Here is a 23,792-nt window from a genome sequence, read left to right as displayed (position 1 = left end):
CGGCCACCGTGTTGCCTTGGAGGGATGGCTGAGAAGGCGGGAACCAGTGGCACAGTAGCACAGGCCTCTGAAAAATAGCCCTGATTTGCAGCGTAGGGCAGTTTCCACGGGGTGAATACCCCTCCTTCCATGGCCAAACCGTCTGAAAGGGGGGGCTTGCAAAATCCTGGAATCTGAGAAAATGGGCTCCTGAAAGCTGGTTCCACAAGCCGCCAGCAGGGACCATGCTCAGGCCCTGGTGGGGCGGGACTGCGACAGGCACCCTGGGTGCTGCTCCATCCAGAAGCTAGAGCTAGCAACCCGGCAGCACCAGTTCACTGCGGGGCCTTCCCTGGGGACGCTGGGTCAGACAAAGGCCAGGAGACTAGACTGGAGGCGAGGGGGTCCAGGCTGCCAGTCTCACTAACTTTACCCTTGCAGAAAGCCTCCCCACCGGCCCTCCCCAGAGACCCTCATAATTAAGCTGGAATGGCTGGCAAATGGGCAGCTCCAAGCAGAGTGCGGTGGCAGCCCCAGGGGCCGCATTTAAGTAAATTGAATGGAGCCTGTGCCTGGTGGGCTAATGAAGACGGAAATGAGAGTGGGGCCCGCCCTGGGGTGCTGTGGGCGGGTGGGGGGGCCCACAGAAAGAGGACCACTGGGAAGCCAAGGGGGTGTTCAGACCCTATGGGGGATGAAATCTGACCCCAACTGGCTGTGGGATCTTGGGTCAGTGCCTGTGGGATCTTGAGGCCCCCTCCCTGGGCCTCAAGCCTCCCCCTCTGGCTCCTAGACAGAGTTCCTACACAGCTGGGGTGCAGGTTAAGGGAGGGACCCCACCTAGCAGCTGAGGAACCATGGGAGCCAGAAAATGATGTTTTTCCAAAAGGAGCCAGGGGTGGACTGACTTGTCCAGGCTGTCAGCCAAGTGTGAGCTATGGAGACATCTGTGCTAACCCCCTAGCCCTCCGTCCTGTGCCCCCATAAATACCCTCTAGTACCACACATCCTCCCTGTGCTCCTGTCACCTTCCAGTAGCTGTCCCCGCCCCCATGGGCAGCTACCCCCACCCCCGTGGGGGACCCTTTCTCTGAACTTGCTGCTGCTGCTAAGTCACTTCAGTCGTGTCCTACTGTGCGACCCCAGAGATGGCAGCCCACCAGGCTCCCCGTCCCTGGGATTCTCCAGGCAAGAGCACTGGAGTGAGTTTGCCATTTCCTTCTCCAATGCATGAAAGTGAAAAATGAAAGTGAAGTCGTTCAGTCATGTCTGACTTGCCTCACCTCTAAACCCTGGGTAATACCCCTCGTGGCGCAGGGGACCTGGGACCCACCATTTAACTCCGTCAACACGGTCTCTGCCCCCCATGCCTCCAGAGCTGAAGACAGAAGAAGCCACAGGTTCGGCCAAGAAGGGAGACGGGGGCAGCAGGGCAACCCCACAGGGGCCCTCAGTGCCGTGGGGCTACAGTGGAAGGGGGGAGGAAGTTGGGGTGGGGGTCAGGGATAGGAGGACGCGCCCACCTGCTGAAGGTGTGTCATGGGTAGAGCACAAGGGGCTTTGACCATCGGTGAAAAGGTCTGCATTTTGTGCCAAGGGCAACAGAGGCCGTGGAAGTTTGGGGCCAGGGCGCTCCCAGCCTCTGGAAAGACCACTTCAGGGGTTTTGGAGAGAAGAGACAGGAAGGCTCGGGTACAGAGGTGAGGCACGGAAGTCAGGATTCAGCAGGGACTAGCGAGGGATGGGCTGTGGGTGAGCAGGTGTCCACGCTGAGAGGGACAGGAAGTGCTCCCCCTGGCTCTCACCCCAGGTGGCCATTGGGTCACTCGTCCACCCTGAGCTCTGCCTCCTCCATTCCTAGCCCTGGGCTGGGCACCGAGGTCACGTGGCTGAATGGGACCCCGGACAAGACAGACACATAGCGGGTGCGTGCCAGGCCCCGGGCACACACATGCCAGCCCACCCCATGCCCCCCCACCGCCCCGCTCCCCACTGGCCTGCTGATGGTGCTCGATGCCCATGCTGACGGTGTTGACCAGAATAGCCATCATGATGCCCCGGTTGAAGTACTTGCTGTCCACGATGCCCCGCAGCTTGGCTCGAGTCTCCCGCCACACGTCTTCGCACAGCCAGGCCGCTCCGTCGGCCGGCCCCTGCTCATCCTCCTTCCCCGGCTCCGAGGAGGCCCCGTCCTCGCTGGTGCGGGCCACATCCGTGCCGGCTTCACCCTCGCCGACTCCTGCGTGCGCGGAGCCCGAGCCCTCCTGGCCTGAGTCGCTGCTGCTGCCCGGGCCTGAGGGCCGCCGGCCGGTGTCGTGCTGGCAGCAGGGGCAGCTGTCAGGGTCGGAGGCCAGCATGGCGGAGATGGGCTGCACCAGCGTGTGGGGCGTCGGGTCCAGGGGGCTGTGTCGGGGGCATAACTCTGGAAAGGAAGCAGGGGTCAGGGTCGGGGCCTCGGGTCATGCAGGAGGCAGTCCCCACCTGCAGTCGGTCTGGCATAACCTGGGTCACCACCCGCGTGAGCCCACAGAGTCTGCCTGGAACCCACCAGCGCTGCTTGGAGGAGGACGGCTGGTGGTTCCTGGGGAAACGTGCTTCCCCTTCTGGGCTTTCCTGGCCCCCGAAGAAAAGCAGGGATCAGAAGCACCCACCCCACAGAGCCACAGGGGTGGGTTCTATTGGTTAAGATGCAGATGAGCCGTGAGAAGTGTCCTTGCTGCATCACTTCCTGACCTGTGGCCCCCCGAGATTAGTCCATCCCCAGCCCGTCCCCACTGTTTTGCTTCATGGCATCATGGAGCCTGGAAAACGGCTGAAAAGGCCGATGTGGAGGGTAGATACCCCTCAGAGGAAGCCAAGGTGGCCTCAATGTTCCTCAATTTTCCTGGGGTCTATGGCATCCAGGAAAGAAGGGGACAGGAGCCCTGGGCAAAGGAAAACCCTCATTCTAGAAGCACCTCTCCCCACCACCAGGCTCCCCTCCACACAGCTGAGTCGAGGTGGGCCCTGGGGAGCGGGCAGGAGGTCCTCACACGTGGTAGGGGCAGGAGCTGTCATCCCAGGGCTATCCCCAGAGAGGTGAGGAACTCAGCCAGTATTGGAGCCAAGTTCTATGATCCGTGAACCATTTCAAAGAAGCGTCAGAGAGGCTCCATCTGGGAGGCTTGGTTCCTTCTTTATATTTGTCTATGTTTTCCTAGAATAAACGGGTTTTGCTTGTGTAGCAAAATATATATAACGTTAAAGGGGAAGAAAAGCCTGAAATGCCTACCCTTCATTTCCACACTTGCTACCAAATACCTCTGGACAAGACTCTCTGACTCACTCACCCTCTAGACCGGTGGGGCTGCCAGGGGTGGGCCCACCTCAGCATCGGAGGTCAGACCAGAGCACTTCCCAGCCCAGCTGTGCATGGGGTCGCCCCCGCTAAGGCTTGTTTCCCAAGGAAGGGAGGAGTTGGGGGAGGCACGGAGGCCCAGGGCAGGGGACGACCTCCCTCCAGAAGCCTTCTAGGGCTTCTCTCCACGCAGTTTCTTGGGAGCGAGTAGTGGGCGACAGCAGGAAGTCCCTAAGCAGTAAACACCCTCCCCACATCATCCAGGAACACGGGGTGCCCGCCTTGGCCAGACCCCCGCTCCCCCGGCCACGTGCCGGGCCAGCCCACGGGCCACCTGGAGCCTCCTCCAAGACCACGCCTGGACGGCTGGCGCCTGGGGACGGGTGGGCGGCCGCCCCGAGGATGAATTCTCCAGCTTGTCTCTGAGCACCTCAGACTCCCAGAACATGAGAGCTGCAGGAGCCGGGCTTGGGGTGGCTGACTCCACAGGGCCTGGCCTCATCCTCACTCCATGGATGGAGGCCGGAGAGCCACAGAGGAGCCGGGCCAGCCAGGGCCCCAGCTGCCGCTGCCCTGGGTGCGGTCCTGAGGCTGGCTGCCTTCCTCACTGGCACCAACTGGGGGGCAAGGCTGGGCCTGGGGTGGGGCTCACCTCCTGTGGCTCCTTTGCCTCCTCTTACTGGAGAGGTTCATGTCCCCCTGGGTGGTGGGGGGTGGGGGGCGACAGAGCCGGTAACTCTGATGTCCCTGACACACTGTGTGACCTTGGGTGACTCCCTTCATCCCTCCAGACCTTAGCACTCCCATCTGAACACAGGAGCCGATATTACTCTGCTCCCTTCTTAAGACTGTTTTCTAGAACAGATGAGAAAATGAATGGAAAACCCTTTGAAGCCTAAGGGGCTAACTCTCTGGAACCATCCACAGTCGAGAAAGAGAAATGGCCCCAAGGCAGGAGCAGATCACAGTATGTGAGGCGCCCGACATGCCTGCTCAGGTGTGCCAGCAGGCAGGCAGGCAGCAGCAGGGAGCCACGGGCGGGGGCAGGGAGGGGGGTGGCCTGCAATGGAAAGGGATTTTATAGTTTCATAAAATTAAGGAAAACTATGAAGGAAACTAAGGAAAACTATAAAGAAAGCTGAACGCCTAAAAATTGATGCTTTTGAACTGTGGTGTTGGAGAAGACCCTAGAGAGGCCCTTGGACTGCAAGGAGATCCAACCAGTCCATCCTAAAGGAGATCAGTCCTGGGTGTTCATTGGAAGGACTGATGTTGAAACTGAAACTCCAATAATTTGGCCACCTGATGCGGAGAGCTGACTCATTTGAAAAGACTCTGATGCTGGGAAAGATTGAGGGCAGGAGGAGAAGGGGACGACAGAGGATGAGATGGCTAGATGGCATCACTGACTCGATGGACGTGAGTCTGAGTGAACTCCAGGAGTTGATGATGGACAGGGAGGCCTGGCGTGCCGCAGTCCACGGATTCGCAGAGTCGGACACGACTGAGCGACTGAACTGGAAACTAAGGACAGATGCTTCAGTACTCTGGCCACCTGATGCAAAGAGCTGACGCACTGGAAAGACCCTGATGCTGGGAAAGATTGAAGGCAGGGGGAGAAGGGGATGACAGAGGGTGAGACGGTTGGAGGGCATCACTGACTAAAAGGACATGATTCTGAGCAAACTCCGGGAGACAGTGAAGGACAGGGAAGCCTGGTGTGCTGCAGTCCACAGGGTTGCAGAGTCAGACACAACCAAGCCACGGAACAACAAACGACAGAGAGCTGTTCATCGTTCTGTGCACGGAGCCCACGGTAGAGCCTGAGTCCTGTGCACACTTGGGGTCAGAAGGGAACTCCGCCAGGGTGGGGCTAGGCCCCCCAAGTCCAGGGCCAGGCCAGGCCAGGCCCCAGCAGGTGGTCGGGAAAGGAGACAGGGAACTGAGAGTGTAGACTGCAGCTCCTGGGGAAGGCCCAGGTTCTGAACTAGATGGACACCTCTGCTTGTGCTGGAGGGACAGGCCACTTTTTCAAACTGCCGCTTCTGAGTCCCCAGCTGGAGACACACCAGGCCTGGCTGGAGCACCCTGGAGGCCCCGCTACTTACTGTAGTGCCTGGGCTCCTTGGCGCCGGGCCCGGGCGTGGCGGAGCCGGGCGTCCCCGGGGCCTGGCGCCGGCTCCGCAGGGCCTGGTAGAGGCCCAGGGCCCGGCGCTTGGCCTTGCGCAGGATGTGGCAGACGTACTGGAAGATCTCCTCGTAGCAGTCGCCGGGCTCAGCGTAGCTGGCCACCGTGCTGGAGGACAGGTAGCGCTGCCGCTGCTCCAGCATCAGCCGGTGCTCCCGCTGCTTGGTCTCCGAGAACTGGGTCGCTATGACAACGAGGCACAGGTTGATCATGAAGAAGGAGCCCACCTGTGACCAACGGGAGAGGACAGGGACAGAGGGGATGGTGGGGTGAGAAGGGGTGGGGGTAGGGGGGGACCGGCCGCAGGAGGGTGGGAGAGGGAGGAGAGACAGGGCGGAGAGAGAGCGGTGGAGATGGAGGGATGGAGGCAGGGCGAGGGGCAGAGGGGATGCAGAGACAGAAAGAGGACCAGGGGAAGGGCAGGGCGGATCCCGGCCATGAAACAGGCAGAGAGACGGCCAGAGACAGCAGGATGCAGAGAGAAAGGCAAGGAGAGATGCCGAGGGAGGGTGAGATAGGCTCAGAGAGGACAGAGGTGGGGGGTGTGGGAGGCACGGAGACGGCGGGGGGGAGGGTGGGGACAGGGAGAGAGAGGAGGGGGCGGGGTGTGGAGGGCCCAGAGAGACGGAGAGGCACGGGCACAGATAGGAACAAGAAAAGATCACTGAGGCCTGGCTCCCAGAGGAGGCTGGGGCCCAGGACAGGGGTGGCCCGGGCAGCCCCCCAAGAAGGCTGCTTCCCTGAGGCCTGCTTCCAAGCCCACCTACTTCGGACCCCTAGATCCTGACCACAGCTGCCCTCCCGCCTGGGACATCAACATTGAGGCAGGGGAGGGAGGCAGAGACCCAGCAGGCTCTGCTAGCCCTGAAACCCACCCCAGCCCTGCCCTCGCTATGGCCTTGACTTGGGCCCTAGTTGGGCCCACAGACCCCACTAGAGAGGTTTGCTTTAGAAAAGGTTTCCTTGTGTGCTTGGATGGGGTGGTAGAGAAAGGTTAGGAATTCTGCTACCTCAAGTCCTCAGGCCCTGCTCCAGGGGCCACCAGAGGCAGAAGGGCCCTTCCCGCCCCAGTTTCCAGAGTCAGGCTCCTCCCAGACATGGGCTGAGCTTTGGACCAGACTCAGCTGCAGTGAGAGAGGCAGTGGGGTTGCACCCTCCTCCAGGCTGCCCACCAGAAGGTTCCTGCAGGCGACAGTCGGTCCCTCATCCCCTCTTCCTTCCTCTCCCCCACAGCATGGCTGGGAGCTGGGGTTCGGGAGATGGGGTTGTGAGGGTTGTAGGGGGCTTCCTGGCCCAGAGGATGCTAGGAAAATCCCCTGCTTCTAAAGTAAGAAAATACCTCACTCGTTTGCTCTCTCTATTTCCGGGAGACGGGCTCCACAGGTCCTTGTGAGGGACACGGGGACCCCGCCCACTGGGAGCTCACACTTGGCAGCCTCTGCTCAGCCTGCCTCTGTAGCCGCTGTCCCTGGGTGACCAGACAGCACCCCATTTCCCTCTGGACCTCCATTTTCCCCACCTGTCAAACAGAAGGCTCAGACGAGCTTAGGACTTATCCAGCCAGAAGGAGCGTAGGGGACCTGGGTCTTAGGGCTGAGAACCCTCACTGGCTGTGTGGTCCAAGCCAAGTGCCTCGCCTCTCTGAGGGTCAGGGTCCACACCTGAGAAACGGGCAGGTGACCCGGCCGGGCCAGGGCTCGCTACCCCCTTCCTAGCACCTGGCCAACCCAGCACCCTGGCCTCCCGCCAGCCACCCTTTTCCCTGAGATGGGGCCACCACCCGGGGCCCAATAATTGCAGCAACAACAGCAGCGGGACACATTTACTGAGCAAGTACTGTGTGCCAGGAGCTGGGCAGGCGGCAGGCCCTGTCTCCTCTAACCCTCCCCGGGGCCCGTGAACCAGATGTTGCCACTGTTCCCCACTTCACCATGAGCTTGGGAGCCAAGGGGCCTGCCCAGAATCACGCTGAAAGTTGCCAACCCCAGACCCACTCCTAACTCCATCAGGAGAAGCAGATGAAGCATCTGGCCGCTTCTCCCTGGATCTCAAGGCTCCTCTCGCCACCCCAGTGCTTCAGAGTCTGCCCCACTGCAGGAGTCTGTCTGGGTTCAAGGTCTCTACAAGACACCCCTTGCCCAGAAAGGTGCTTCCTCTGGCTCTACCCCTTACAGCTTTTAAGGTTTGATTCCGGCATCACCTCCTCCAGGAAACCTCTCACTTCCCCATCCCTTCTCCAGGCTGGGCGAGAAGCCTTCTTTGGACTCCATTAGCCTCTTGGGCTCCCTTTTGAGGCGGCTCCTAAAATGCGGCTGGCCCCTGCCTGCTGCAGCCCGTTTTCCCCAGTGAGACTGTGAGCTCCCAGAGGGCAGGGCAGGCCAGATCCACTGCTCAGCACCCAGCACTCGGGGCCTGGCACAGTGCAGGCTTCCCTGAAAGTGCTGGGGAATGAACGAACCAGCGGATGGGTGGGGATGCTAAACAAAGCCTGGGATCTTCTTTTATCGGCAGTGTTTCCTATGGAAGGCATTTCAGCACCCAGAGGACGGCATTGAAGCTAAGCCAGCAGTGAGTGTGTCTCAGCTTAGCTTGTCCTGAACCCCCAGGTCAAAGTCCCAGCAGCCCAGGAGGGGGTGCAGCACCAAGCGCACCCCCTCCTAACACCAGGGAGCCAGACAACCCAGCCTTACAGCAGGGAGCCAGCAGTGACTCTCCTGGGAGTGAATCACCTTGACATTTGAGGACTGTGTTGTGGCTGAGGCTGTCAGGCAGGACACAGTGGATGAGCTCTAAGCTTGGAGGAGACGGTGGTGGGAGTAGAGGGGTTGGCCAGCAGAGGGGCCTCTCCGGGGGTAGAGAGAGCCCCCCTTCACCTCCAAGTCTCCCCCACAAGGCAGAGATGCCCGAGAGGAGTGGGTCCCTCCAAGAATTCCAAGGAGCTCCAGGGGCCCACACCCAGGCTCAGTCTCCCCTCCAGACTCTGCCTGGGAAGCCACCCCAGGCTTTGGTTTCACAGTATCTCATCTTCCCGCCCCAGGAAATGAGGGAGATGCTGGAGCTCTTGAGAAGCTTCATCTGGGGGCTGCATCCCTGCTATGGTCATAAAGGAATGTATTCCCAGAGACTGCAAGACACAGAAACTCGAGCGCTGGGTGGACTTCAATTCCCAGAAATGAGAAATGAAGGCAATCAGAAGCGATGGATGCCTTCAGCAGCCACCCCCAACGAGCTCCTTCCATCACCCGTGGCTCGGATGCATTTAAAAACTGCCCCTCCTGCTCTCTCCCACTCAGCCCTGTGGGCTCGGAGGGTCTCCCTGGGGACTCCCAAAGACTCTCTGGCCCCCTGGCCCGTGGGTCCTGGAGCTTGCCCGGAGAGCACCAGCTCCCTTGACACTTACTATGATGAGCAGGATAAAATAGATGAAGTTGTAGAAGGAGTGAGCATCCATCACGTAGTACATGATCTCCACCCAGCCTTCCAGAGTAATCACCTGCAGCCAGAACAGAGCAGCAGAGACGGGCTGAGACGGCCGAGCCTCTGGAAAGGCAGGCAGTGAAGCGAGTGCCCCAGACAGAGGTCCCCCAGTGCACCGGGGCACTACACGTGTTCTCTCTCCCGAGGGCTCCACTGGGCAGGCAGCCTCATCCCCAACATGCAGGTGAGGAACTGAGGTCCAGAGAGATTAGGACACTTGTCCAATGTCACACAGCCAGCAAGGAGTGGATCAGGGACTTTTAACCTGGTCCCTCTGGCTCCAGAGCTCCCTACCTTTCAGTCTTCCACAGCAAAGCAGGACTGGAAGAAGCAGGTGGCGGGGAGGGGGTCTGGGTTGCAACTCCAGCTCACCCCCTGGGCCACTCTCTGAGCCTCAGCTGCTTCTTCAGTGCGTGGGATTAACAGAGCCCACCCGGCAGGGCTGGGGGCGCAGCTCAGCTGAGCCAGGGACAGTGGCTGTGCTGAGCTTGGTATGACTCTGTCCCCCATGCACTTTCTCAGAGAGGAAAAGCAGAGCAGCCTTGGGCAAGACGGATGCTGGGTCCTCCCCAGCACCACAGTCTTGTTGGCTTCTGGGCAATTGCACGGAGCAATTCCCCCTCTTGGAACCGGAAGGTCTCCAAACACAGATGCTGGGCTATGACCACATCACAGCTTCGGCTCTGACTTCTATGATTCTGACACTCCCCAGAGCAAAGCTCACAGAGCAGCCCTCTCAGCGGCTTCTCAGCCACCACCCTCTGCACCTGCCCCATCCTTCCTTCCAACCACAGCAGGAAGGTAACCCTGTCCCGGCACTTGCTGTGCGCTGGGCTCTGCTCACATCTGGTTTATTCTTCTCAGCCACTCAAGGTTGGGGGGCAGGGGGAGGGAGCTGTTATGACCCCCATTTTTTAAATGAAAAAAAGTTGTTTTGGATGTGGACTATTTTAAAGTTGTTATTGAACCTGTTGCAATATTACTTCCATTTTATGTTTAGTTTTTTGGCTGCAAGGCATGTAGAATCTTAGCTCCCCGACCAGGGAATGAACCTGCATCCCCTGCATGGGAAGGTGAAAATCTTAACCACTGGACCACCAGGGAAGTCCCACCCCCATCTTAGAGATAAGAAAACTGAGGCACAGAGACTTCAGGCAATACACCCGAGGGCCTACAGTCCTTTCTCCCAACCTCAGTTGCTCTGTCTGGAACATGGGCGTGATAGTGCCTGTCGTGCCGGCAGGCCAGGCAGACCTCAGTGACTCAGGTGGCAAACGCCGAGCACAGAGTGCCGGGTGACGCTGCTCCCCGACCCCTGCCCACCCCTGCCCACCCCCAGCCCCCAGCACAGGGGCCGGTGCCAAGCCCGAGGGCCTCACCTGGAAAATGACTATCCAGGCATAGCCGATGTTGTCAAAGTTGATGGCGCCCTTGTGGGGGTTGGCGCTGCCCGTGCGGCACACGTTGTAGTAGCGGTTCCAGTTGACACAGAGCCCACTGGCGTTGAGGTCCTGGCGGCCCGCCCCGAAGTCGTAGACGTCGTCCTTGGACAGGCAGCACTCGCGGCCCTGCTCCTTGAGCGGAGGGATCTCGTGGCAGCCCATGATGCCGTTGTCCCCCGACAGGGAGCAGATGAAGGGCATCTCGTCGTCCTCCTCCGGCTGGTAGTAGGGGGGCAGAGCCACGTCCCCTTGTCTGCACAGGTGATGGTGCAGCAGAGAGAAGGGGAGGGGTCACCGCCACGCGGCACGACAGGACTGGAACCACCAGCCATTATCGCTTCAAGGCCTTCATACGTGCTGTTCCCGCCACCCGGGACACCTTTCTCCACCTCTGGCATCGTCACAAAAACTCCCACCTACTCACTGAGGGACGTTCCAGGGTCCCCCCTCCTCAGGGAGCCTGAGGCCCTGCACAAACTCCCATTATTGCTCTTGGGGAAAGTGCACCCAACTCCCCTGGGAGCCTGGAGCTCTTTCAGGGTGAGGACTGGGACTCAGCACCCTTAGTGCCTGCACACTGTCTGGTCGGCACAGATCAGGTGCTCAGTATACAAATGCTGAATTTTACTGGTTCAACGAATCAAGGTAAGATACCTTCCTGTTCCACCCTGTCCCGTCTATGTGACCTTGGGCTGGTCAATTCCCCTCTCTGGATCTCAATTTCTTCATCTGTAAAACAGAGATGGCGATCCCCACCCTGCCCATCCTGTGGAGCTAATCTGTGACTCATGGCAATCCCAATCGAAATTCCAACATGCTTTTGTCTATGAAACCTGGCCACGTGGTTCTAGGTTTATATAAATGGGAGACTAGTCTAGACAATTTTTTAAAAGAATAAAGGTGAGTGGAGTATAGCCCTACAAGAGGTCACAATAACAGTGTGGTATTGCACAGGAACAGAAAGATTTGTGGAGCACCTCAGAACACAGGTACAAACCCAGGTATAAAAGGGAACTTGGTATATTATAGAGAAGCCTTTTCAGATCCATGGAGAACAGAAGGACTGGGCCATAAATGGTGTTAAGACATCTGCTATCCATTTGGGAAACAATAAAGTTAGACCCCTACCTCACACCATATACAAAAGTAAACTTATGCAAGACATGGTATTGAATGGAAAAAAGAATGTCTATTAGCTCCTCAATTGTTTATATTGATCGCACACTGAAAATAATATTTTGGACATACTAGGCTAAGAAAAATATATCATAAAATTTTAAATAATAAAATCCTGGTGAATAAAAAAGCATAAGTGCAACAAAAATAACCACAAAAACTTTACAAGAACATATGAGGTATTTTTGTTAACTCAGGATAGGTAAGACCTTCTTATACAAGATACATAAAATCCAAAATCTATAAAGAAAAAGGTTGGCAAGATTGAGTGTATAAAAAATTTCTGAGACAAACAATAGTATACAAACAACAAATTGCAATAAAGCAGAAGTAGGCAAACTTTCATTATAGGGGACTGGAATGCAAAAGTAGGAAGTCAAGAAACACCTGGAGTAACAGGCAAATTTGGCCTTGGAATACAGAATGAAGCAGGGCAAAGACTAATAGAGTTTTGCCAAGAAAATGCACTGGTCATAGCAAACACCCTCTTCCAACAACACAAGAGAAGACTCTACACATGGACATCACTAGATGGTCAACACCGAAATCAGATTGATTATATTCTTTGCAGCCAAAGATGGAGAAGCTCTATACAGTCAACAAGAACAAGACCAGGAGCTGACTGTGGCTCAGATCATGAACTCCTTATTGCCAAATTCAGACTTAAATTGAAGAAAGTAGGGAAAACCGCTAGACCATTCAGGTATGACCTAAATCAAATCCCTTATGATTATACAATGGAAGTGAGGAATAGATTTAAGGGCCTAGATCTGATAGATAGAGTGCCTGATGAACTATGGAATGAGGTTCGTGACATTGTACAGGAGACAGGGATCAAGACCATCCCCATGGAAAAGAAACGCAAAAAAGCAAAATGGCTGTCTAGGGAGGCCTTACAAATAGCTGTGTAAAGAAGAGAGGTGAAAAGCAAAGGAGAAAGGAAAGATATAAGCATCTGAATGCAGAGTTCCAGAGAATAGCAAGAAGAGATAAGAAAGCCTTCTTCAGCGATCAATGCAAAGAAATAGAGGAAAAGAACAAAATGGGAAAGACTAGAGATCTCTTCAAGAAAATTAGAGATACCAAGGGAACATTTCATGCAAAGATGGGCTCGATAAAGGACAGAAATGGTCTGGACCTAACAGAAGCAGAAGATATTAAGAAGAGGTGGCAAGAATACACAGAAGAACTGTACAAAAAAGATCTTCACAACCGAGATAATCATGATGGTGTGATCACTCACCTAGAGCCAGACATCCTGGAATGTGAAGTCAAGTAGGCCTTGGAAAGCATCGCTACGAACAAAGCTGGTGGAGATGATGGAATTCCAGTTGAGCTGTTTCAAATCCTGAAAGATGATGCTGTGAAAGTGCTGCACTCAATATGCCAGCAAGTTTGGAAAACTCAGCAGTGGCCACAGGACTGGAAAAGGTCAGTTTTCATTCCAATTCCAAAGAAAGGCAATGCCAAAGAATGCTCAAACTACTGCACAATTGCACTCATCTCACATGCTAGTAAAGTAATGCTCAAAATTCTCCAAGCCAGACTTCAGCAATACGTGAACCGTGAACTTCCAGATGTTCAAGCTGGTTTTAGAAAAGGCAGAGGAACCAGAGATCAAATTGCCAACATCCTCTGGATCATCGAAAAAGCAAGAGAGTTCCAGAAAAAACATCTATTTCTGCTTTATTGACTATGCCAAAGCCTTTGACTGTGTGGATCACAAGAAACTGTGGAAAATTCTGAAAGAGATGGGAATACCAGACCACCTGACCTGCCTCTTGAGAAACTTATATGCAGGTCAGGAAGCAACAGTTAGAAGTGGACATGGAACAACAGGCTGGCTCCAAATAGGAAAAGGAGTACGTCAAGGCTGTATATTGTCACCCTGCTTATTTAACTTATCTGTAGAGTACATCATGAGAAACGCTGGACTGGAAGAAATACTAGCTGGAATCAAGATTGCCGGGAGAAATATCAATAACCTCAGATGTGCAGATGACACCACCCACCCTTATGGCAGAAAGTGAAGAGGAACTAAAAAGCCCCTTGATGAAAGTGAAAGTGGAGAGTGAAAAAGTTGGCCTAAAGCTCAACATCCAGAAAACGAAGATCATGGCACCGGGTCCCATCACTTCATGGCAAATAGATGGGGAAACAGTGGAAACAGTGTCAGACTTTATTTTTTTGTGCTCCAAAATCACTGCAGATGGTGATTGCAGCCATGAAATTAAAAGACGCTTACTCCTTAGAAGAAAAGTTATGACCAACCTAGGTAGTATATTCAAAAGCAGAGACTACTTTGCCGACAGGTCCATCTAGTCAAGGCTATGGTTTTTCCTGTGGTCATGTATGGATGTGAGAGTTGGACTGTGAAGAAGGCTGAGTGCCGGAGACTTGATGCTTTTGAACTGTGGTGTTGGAGAAGACTCTTGAGAGTCCCTTGGACTGCAAGGAGATCCAACCAGTCCATTCTGAAGGAGATCAGCCCTGGGATTTCTTTTGAAGGAATGATGCTAAAGCTGAGACTCCAGTACTCTGGCCGCCTCATGCGAAGGGTTGACTCACTGGAAGAGACTCTGATGCTGTGAGAGATTGGGGGCAGGAGGAGAAGGGGACAGCAGAGGATGAGATGGCTAGATGGCATCACTGACTTGATGGACGTGAGTCTGAGTGAACTCTGGGAGTTGGTGATGGACTGGGAGGCCTGGCGTGCTGCAATTCATGGGGTAGCAAAGAGTCAGACACGACTGAGTGACTGAACTGAACTGAACTGAGGCAAACTTTTTCCATAAAGAGCCAAATAGCAAGTTTTTTTTCCTTTATGCAAACCACATGGTCTCTGTCCCACCCACGCAACTCTGCCACTGTAACATGAAAACCATCACAGAAAACGGATAAACAAGTGGGCATGGCTGTGTTCCAATGAAACTTTATTCACAAAAACAGGCCAGAGTTTGCCATCCCCTGTGATAAAGTATTTGAAACACGTAAAACAGGTACAATATAACCATCTAAAACATATTAAAATCTCTTATAACTCAATAAGAAAAAGAATCCACTAGGGAAGGAAAGGACAAAAGAATGGAAAGTTCACAGAAGAAATCAAAATGACCAACGTACAGGAAGAGATGCTCACCTCACTAATAACCGGAATAAGCGAACAAAAATTACAGTGAGATCATTTTACATCCATCCAAATAGCAAACATTTCAGGGTTGATAACATTGAGTGTGGGGAAGGGTGAGTGTAAACAGACATGCTCATACACTAGCAGTGGGAGTATAATTGACACAACCTTTCTAGAGGGTACTCTGGCAACATCCATCAACAATTAGCATGTAGACATAGAACCCCAATACATATGGTCCCCCGGTGGTAATAAAGGCACTCTGACAGTTCAGTGGAGAAAGGATGGACTTCTCCAGCAGCAGTGCTGGGACAACTGGTCATCCCCATGAAAAATGAATCTTGACCCCAACCACATGCCATACTAAAAATTATTTGAAATGGAATACAGACCTAAATGTGAAAGATACAAACAAGAAAGCTTCTAAAAGAAAACACTGGAGGATAGTTCATAACCTTGGGTTAGAAAAAGATTTCTTAAACTGGATACAAAAAATAACACTAGAAAAGTAATTGATAATACTGGGGAGCTTCTGTTTATCAATCAAATGATACCATTAAGAAAGTGAAAACTGCAAAAAGACAAAAAGAAGATTAGAAAAGAAAAAATACAGAAGTACAAAAAACCTTTAAAAAGAAATAAAAAACGGAAAAAGAAAAAACAAAATTAAAAAAAATTTTAAAGGGGGAGAAAAGAGTGAAAACATAAAATTCAAACTGGAATCAAATATATGATATAGGACATAAATATATATATATCCACTGAAGGACTCAAATCCAGAATATAAAGAACTGCTACAAATTTATAAGAAAAATAAAGGCAATTCAATTTTAAGATGGCAAAAACCATACAGGCACTTCACATGAAGATATACTGATGGCTTATCAACAAACAGAAAAGTGCCTATCACCACTAGCCATCAGGAAAATTCAAATTAAGATGCAAATTAAAACCACAAGAAGGCGCCACTGCACTCTCACTAGAATAGTAAAAATTAAAGGACTGACAGTTCCAAACATTGCTACAGAATGTGGGGCAACTGGAACTCCTTAGACTTTGCTAGCGAACATTCAGTGCAACCATCCTGGAAAACGGTTTGACAAAATTTACAAGCCAGTAAACACAGGCACTCCCTTCACCTGGCAATTCTACTCCTGGGAATTTACCCAAAAGAAGGAACGGCCATATCCACCCAAAGACATGGGCAAGAATATTCATGAGTCATTGAACCAAAGAACCAGAAACCACCCACATCCACAGGAGAACGGAAAAACACAACATGCCGAGGTGTATTCAGTCAGCGGGAGCCTCGCAGCAAAAAAGAAGGAGCTACGGATACATGCAGCAACGTGGATGAGCCTCACAGACACAGGACCATGAGCCAGAGATGCAGACACAGAAGGCAACTGCCTATATGATTTCATCTGAAGAAACCTCAGAAACAGGCAAAGGGATTCCGTGGTGATAAGAGATCAGAACAGCGGCTACATCGCGGCGAGGAGGGTGACGAGGAAGGGGCAGGATAGAGCCCTGCTGGGCACTGTGAATTTCTCAGGGTAGACTGACACCGGTGCTTAATCCAGGGAAAACCTCACTGAGCACCCCGCCCCCCACAGCACCTAATACCTGTGCCTGGCGCTGAGTGTAATTTATACCTTAACCAAAAAAGGCAAATAAAAAAATGGACACAGAGGTTCAAGAGCGAGGGGGACATACGTATATCTATGGCTGGTTTATGTTGATATTTGGCAGAAATCAACACAATTCTCTAAACTAATTATCCTTCAATTTAAAAATAAATAAAATTTTTAAAAATGGACACAGGGCATACCTCATTTTATTTATTTTTTATTATGTATTTACTTATTTATTTGGCTGCATTGGGTCTTAGGTGCAGCACGTGGGATCTTGGATCTTAGTTGTGGCCTGTGGATCTTTTTAGCTGGGGCGTGTGCAAACTTACTTGCGGCATGTGGAATTTAGTTCCTTGACTGGAGATCAAACCCCGGGCCCTCTGCATTGGGCATGTGGAGTCTTAGCCACTGGACCACCAGAGCATCTGCTCCACTTTTATTAAGCTTTGCTTTATTACCCTTCTTACAAAGTGAAAGTTTGTGGCAACCCTGCCTCAAACAAGCCTATCAACACCACTGTTCCCACAGCATCTGCTCATTTTGTGTCTCTGTGTCGTATTTTGGTAATTCTTGCACTATTTCAAGCTTTCATTATTATTACGTCTGTTATGGTGATCTGGAATCAATGAGCTTTGTTATTACTACTATGAGTCACTGAAGGCTCAGCAGAGATGGCTAGCATTTTTTGGCAATAAAATATTTTCAGTTGGGGCATGTTCTTTTTTATATACTATTGCACAATTAACAGACTCCAGACGACTTGCCTGGTGGTTCACACTCCCAATGCAGGGGGCCTCAGTTCAATCCCTGGTTAGGGAAGTAGGTCCCTCATGCTGCAACTAAGAATTTGCGTGCTGAAACTAAAGATTTCACATGCCGCAACCAAGATCGAAGATTCCGAGTACTGCAACTAAGACCTGGGGCAGCCACATAAATAAAAAGAAATATTAAAAAAAAAAAAAAAAAAAAAAACCAGACCACAGGATGGTGTAAACATAACTTAACATGCACTGGGAAACCAAAAAAATCGTATGACTCACTTTGTTTCCGTGGTCTGGAACCGAACCCACAGTATCTCAGAGGTGTGCCTTACGCTTCGACTAGCAATTACGAGTCTAGGCATTGATCACACAAGGGCATACAAAGATGGCAAGCATACACGATGCTCCCTGCAGGCTTCCACATAAAAGCAAATACCTGGTAACCACACAAAGTCCATCAAGAGAAGCTGGCATCCTGAACTGTGGTTCATTTGTGGAATAAGAAACACTGATGTAAGACACACTCAAGACACATTGCCTAAGCAATTCCCATTTTTAAAACCTGTCTGGGGTGTAAATAGTCGTGCGTGTGCATTAATGCCTAGACAGAATCTGCCAGCAGGGAGCAGATGCTTTGCAGAGGACATGAGACGGAGCCCCACCACTTCCTAGCTGGGTGGCATCCCCTTTGCTCATCAAGAACCCTGCCTCTGACCATCTGGGGTCTCCCTGGGGCCTGTGTGCCTGGGGCATGCTCTGTGCACGCTCACTGGGGGGTGGTCACGGTAGGCTTTGGAGGTCCTGGAGCAAGGTTCTCCTCTCTCAGCCTGTTTCCGGGTCTCCACATGGGGTCAAAAGTCAAGCACCACCGCCACCACCCGTGTCACACAGGAGCGTGTCATCCTTGTTAACCAAGTCAATAAACTGGACTAGAGGTGCCCAACAACCCAGAAGATAAACTCACAAGTGAGACAGGTTCAGACAAAGACAGTGCCAAGAAAATCAAGCAGGATAATGTCTGGGGGAAAGAGGTGGTGAGGGAAGGCCTCCCGGAGGAGGCGACACTGGGGTTGAGCTGGGTTAATGAGAGGGGGCCACCTTGGGATGAACTAGGAAAAGATCCATGGGGGACAGAGGGGCCTGGATGTGACCTGAACCCCCAAAGCTGAGAGCTCACACCTGCCCGTCTCCATCTGTGCAGGCCAGACGGGGAGAAGTAGGGCCCGCCCCTTACAAATGACTGACACTGCGTGCTCCCCTCCCCCACACAGGGCCCTGACCCACAAGGGTGCCCTGCCCCTGATCTGCCCCCACAGTGCTGCAGAGGGAGCCAGTTCTTTCCCCAGGCTTCCCCCTGGCTCTCCAGCGTAGCTCCATCCCCACAACCAGCAGTCAGGCGGACAGGGAGGCCCCGCCCATGCCTGTGCAGTGTCCCCATGTCCCTGCACCCTTCGATCCCCAAGGGCTGGAACTCCACCTTCTGCTGCATGCTCCCCTGAGCTGGGCAAGTGCCGCTGCTTCGGTGAGCATGTCAAGTCACAGAATGAATGAAAATGCTTTCCTACCTCTGTCCCTGCGGCCTGGACACAGCAGGAGTGCACTAATGCATATTAGTGAAACGAAATGAAAGTTTAGTCATGTCCAACTACATATGGCCATGTATGTGTACTCAAAGGCGCTGCCTACCCCTCCTCACTGAGATGCTACAGATGTCCAGTTTCTCCGACGACTCAACCCAACTTCTCCAAGAGCCACAGCTCAATTTCTGTTTACATAGCTTTGGACAAGCCTCTCTCTAGGGAGCTGTCCACCCCCACTGCTTTTAGACACATGTGGGCTAAATGCAAGCTGACCTTTCCGTGATGACTCAGAGTCACCGAGTGGAATGTCTGTGCTGTAATTAGACAGCCAGGTTTCATGTCTGCTTTTGAGGTTTTCTATCTTGTTTTCCCTTGCTGTCATCACTTCTGCTTGGGTCTTCCCCTCCTACCCAACCTCCTTCTGGTTCGCTGCTTCCACTCTTCGGGTCCCAACTACCAAGTAAGTTGCTTCCTGCTTCCCTGGTGGCTCAGAATCTGTCCATAATGCAGGAGACCCGGGTTACATCCCTGGAGAAGGGAATGGCAACCTGCTCCAGTATTCTTGCCTGAGAAATCCCATAGACAGAGGAGCCTGGCAGACTACAGACTATAGGGCTGCAAAGAGTCGGACACGACTGAGCGACTAACACTTTCACTTTCACCCAGTAAGTTAAAACTATGTGTTAAGTAAGAGTCAGTAGGAGCTAAATTAGCGTCTAAGGGCCTGCCTTGGACTGGGACTTTGTGATAACAGTTTGGAGGGCTCAGAGACCTTCTGAGCTCATTTTGGTGTCCAACCATTCATGGGAGACCTACCACCAACTCACCTGGGCACATCCCTTAATCTCTCTGCTCCACCGGGAGTAAGGATTGAGACCAGGTGCTCAATGGGGAGACCTTCCTAGCCTGGAAACATTCTGCATGAACAACACCCCAGGTAAAGCTGGCCAGGAGTCCCAGGGCAGGGGATGGGGCGCTGCACTCACATGGTGAAGTTCTCCTCCAGGAAGCAGCGGTTGCGAAGCAGGCCGGCCCAGAGCTGCACGCCGATGATGCCAAAGATGAAGAAGACAAAGAAGCAAAGCAGGAGGACATTCCCCAGCATGGGCAGTGTGTCCAGGAGCAGGTTCACCAGGATCCGCATACCTGGGAGAGGGAAGGGTGGAGGGATTGGATTGGCAGACAGGGGCAGAGGGCCCAGAGAGGAGACACAGAGAGCTGGGTTAGAGGAACAGAGAGGGGGTGGTGAGAGGAGAGGTGGGACATGTGGGCAGGGACTCCTTACTGCCCTCAACCTGCTCAGTGGCCCCCAGACAGACCTCCTTGGTGCTTGCCCCTTCTCCCAGAAGCCATGAAAATGGCTCTGCATCCCGCTATACTTCCACTAGATCATGAGTGAATAAGCAGATATCTACGGAGTACTTTCAACGTGCCAAATGCTTTTCGGGGTAATGCACAAATACGAGCTCTTCAGTCTCCATGGCAACTCTATGAGGGTGGTAATATTATCCCTATTTTATAGAAAAGGCAACTGGAGGTTCGTAGAACTGAAGCTACTTGCCCAAGTTCACACAGGTAGGAAGCAGCAGGGTCTGGATTTAAACCAGGTGTCCTGACACCAAGTTAGCACTCTCCATAGCCCCCAAGTACCTGGAGGTCTGGGACTGAGGTTAGCTCATCTCCCTATGCCCAGCACCCACCCAGGACGGGCACTTGTGTCCTGAGTGTCCTTGATCTCTGGGACAGTCAGTGGTCCCCTGACCATGCCAGGACACATCAGTACCAACCAAAACCATCCTGCTGACCCACCCCCACTGCATGATGAAATCAGGAAGAGTTCTCAGAACCACCTAGAGAAGAACCTTGGCCAGCCAAGGTACCCAGACCTGGCCTGATGCCAGAGGAAGAGGACTTTTCTTTTCCTTAGAAATAGCTACAATGAACAAGCCAAGCCAGAGGCAACAAGAGGAGAAAATGGGGAAATGAGAGAGGAGATAGACATCCCCAGGGAGGGTGATGGGGTAACCTGAATGGGGCTTCAGGCAGGCATGGAGAGGGGAACAGAACATGTCAGTCACTTTCTGGGGAGGTATGACATCCCAAAACTCTGCAGGTAGGGAAAGCCTGTGGAACGCACATAGCCCCTGATGAAGAGAGAACAGGGTTCAAATCCTCACGCTGCTGGCCTCTGGGACCTGTGGGACTTTGAACCAGTCCCTGCCCCTCATGGAGGATAAGACCCCTCAGCAGAGGGGCCCAAGAAGACAGCAGCCACGCTACAAAGATTCCCCAGCTCAGGGCCCACACCCAAGTCTCAGCAAACTCTGGGGCTTCCACCCCACAGAGGAAGTGGAGAACAGGCTCAGCTTTCGGCACCACTCCACACACTTACCGCTCTTCACGTCTGTCTCCCCACCCTTCCCTTCTGCCCCGCCGGCCTGGGCTGACCCATCTGCACCCTCCAGGCCCTCTCTCCCCATGGGCTCCGTCCCCCAGCTGTGAAAAGCACCTGCTCTCTCAAGTCTGGGTGATGTCAGCCACGGTCATGGCTTCGGTAACAGTCTGCATGTCACCCACTCCCTCCTGACTCCTCAAGAAGATCCAGCCACCCCAGTCACTGGAGAATCCACAGGAATGCATGCCCCAGACAGGTGGGCCACCTCTGTGGCTTTGCCCGGCCCCTATTCCCCAGTCCTCTGAACACAGCATCACTCTTCCATTCCAGTTCCATGGTTTGCGTGGGAGATCACATGACATGTAGATCACACGACCCAGACTTGGCCAATCAGCATAGTCTGTTTCCCTAGCCTCCGTGGTTGGTCCAGGATGAGCATGTGACTCTATCTAGGACCAATGAGAGTTGGCAATGAGACTTCTGATGGAACTACAGGAAAAGAGTTGCTCTCTTGCTGCAGAGATTACAAGTTGGGAGGAGTGAAGCTGGGAGTTGGTGGGGCCATCTTGCTTCCCAGGGATAGTGCCTGTCTGGGGTTGAAGCCAGCCCAGGGAAAGCAGAGCCCAGGACAGAGAGGGGGCAATTCCTGGTAACAGCCACTCTAGAACACAAATGTGGGCATGTCACCACTATGTGTACAAACAGATGGCATTCTCATCAGCTACCAGGGTTTGTGGATCCCTGGCAGGTGGCGGAGGTCTCTGGGACTACAGAAGGTCATTCAGTTCAGTTTAGTCGCTCAGTCGTGTCTGACTCTTTGCAACCCCATGAATCGCAGCACGCCAGGCCTCCCAGTCCATCACCAACTCCCGGAGTTCACTCAGACTCACGTCCATCGAGTCAGTGATGTCATCCAGCCATCTCATCCTCTGTCATCCCCTTCTGCCCCCAATCCCTCCCAGCATCAGAGTCTTTTCCAATGAGTCAACTCCTCGCATGAGGTGACCAAAGTACTGGAGTTTCAGCTTCAGCATCATTCCTTCCAAAGAACACCCAGGGCTGATCTCCTTCAGCATGGACTGGTTGGATCTCCTTGCAGTCCAAGGGACTCTCAAGAGTCTTCTCCAACACCACAGTTCAAAAGCATCAAGTCTTCAGCGCTCAGCTTTCTTCACAGTCCAACTCTCACATCCATACATGACCACAGGAAAAACCATAGCCTTGACTAGACGGACCTTTGTTGGCCAAGTAATGTCTCTGCATTTCAATATGCTATCTAGGTTGGTCATAACTTTCCTTCCAAGCAGCAAGCGTCTTTTAATTTCATGGCTGCAGTCACCATCTGCAGTGATTTTGGAGCCCAAAAAAATAAAGTCTGACACTGTTTCCACTGTTTCCCCATCTATTTGCCTTGAAGTGATGGGACCGGATGCCATGATCTTCGTTTTCTGAATGTTGAGCTTTAAGCCAACTTTTTCACTTTCCACTTTTACTTTCATCAAGAGGAGGACTTATACAGTGGAAGTGAGAAATAGATTTAAGGGAATAGATCTGATAGAGTGCCTGATGAACTATGGACTGAGGTTCGTGACATTGTACAGGAGACAGGGATCAAGACCATCCCCATGGAAAAGAAATGCAAAAAAGCAAAGTGGCTGTCTGGGGAGCCATTCACTTTCCTTTTCATCACAGGAGGTCATTGAACCTTACGAAATTGCTGTAAAATATCCAAGTATGATGCCATGAATTTTTCTGGGAAAAAGGTCCACGTAAGTGTCTGTGGCTCCAAAGAGTGTCAAGAGCTAGTGGGTCACCCTCGAGTGTACACCACCCAAGATCCTGTGATTCCTGCGTACCCTCTCTAGCCTCATCTTCCTCCCTCCCTCCCTCTGTCCCCAGTGTGCACCCTAGGTCTCAGGTGGCACTAGTGGTAATACAGTAGACGTAAGAGATGCGGGTTCGATCCCTGGGTCGGGAAGATCCCCTGGAGGATGACATGGCAATCTACTCCAGTGTTCTCGCCTGGAGAATCCCATGGAAAAAGGAGCCTGGCAGCCTGCAGTCCATAGGGTCACACAGAGTCGGATACAACTGAAGTGACTTAGCAAGCACACACACACAAGGATACCATGGGATTTCACACCTCCATGCTTTTTTTATTCATGCTATTCCCTCTTTCTAGAACACTCTTCCACCTCTCTTGTGCCTGGCAAACCTTAATTCAGCCACCATAGCTCAGTTAAGGATCTGCCTTCTCTCTGTGAAGTCTCTCTGTGACTTCCCATACCCCTTCTAAACCTATCTCTCACTCCTCTGTTCTGGGCCACCTTAGCACCTCTGACCTAGCACAGGCTGTCATGTACAGTTGTGCAGGTTGCATACTGCACAACCTTGGAGGCACCATTTACATCAACATCTAATCTTCTAACCCTAACATATAATTATCCATTTACTCTCCTGTTTTTTCCACTGGGCTATATGTTCCTGGGGACAGGGTCTATCTGAGTCACCTCAGTACTCCCAAAACCCAGCAGGTCCTGGCCCAGAGCAGAGTCTCAGCCATTTACATTCAACATTTATTGAATGACTGCTTGTGAATGAACAACGTGCAAAGTCATGGGGAGGGGGTGGAATATTGGAGAGGGGAAGATGAAAGGATGGTGACAAGAAGAGTGGCTCTGTCCAGATTTTTA

General features: G+C 52.7%; 1 protein-coding gene across 1 annotated transcript in view; it reads right to left on the bottom strand.

Annotated features, from left to right (window-relative positions):
• The window catches only part of CACNA1I (calcium voltage-gated channel subunit alpha1 I), a 111,780-nt gene that overhangs the window by 36,022 nt on the left and 51,966 nt on the right, over window positions 1-23,792 (bottom strand). Inside the window, exons 5-9 of the mRNA XM_052641077.1 lie at window positions 19,691-19,850; window positions 10,361-10,676; window positions 8,905-8,997; window positions 5,425-5,731; window positions 1,977-2,401 (exon numbers count right to left, since the gene is read on the bottom strand). Of these exons, the coding sequence (XP_052497037.1) occupies window positions 1,977-2,401; window positions 5,425-5,731; window positions 8,905-8,997; window positions 10,361-10,676; window positions 19,691-19,850 (1,301 nt within the window). The remainder of the gene's footprint in view (window positions 1-1,976; window positions 2,402-5,424; window positions 5,732-8,904; window positions 8,998-10,360; window positions 10,677-19,690; window positions 19,851-23,792) is intronic.

Source organism: Budorcas taxicolor, chromosome 5 (assembly GCF_023091745.1).
Source record: "Budorcas taxicolor isolate Tak-1 chromosome 5, Takin1.1, whole genome shotgun sequence".
Classification (NCBI taxonomy): Eukaryota; Metazoa; Chordata; class Mammalia; order Artiodactyla; family Bovidae; genus Budorcas; species Budorcas taxicolor.
The sequence above is the reverse complement of the archived record's forward strand: the minus strand, read 5'-3'. Positions and strand labels throughout refer to the sequence as shown.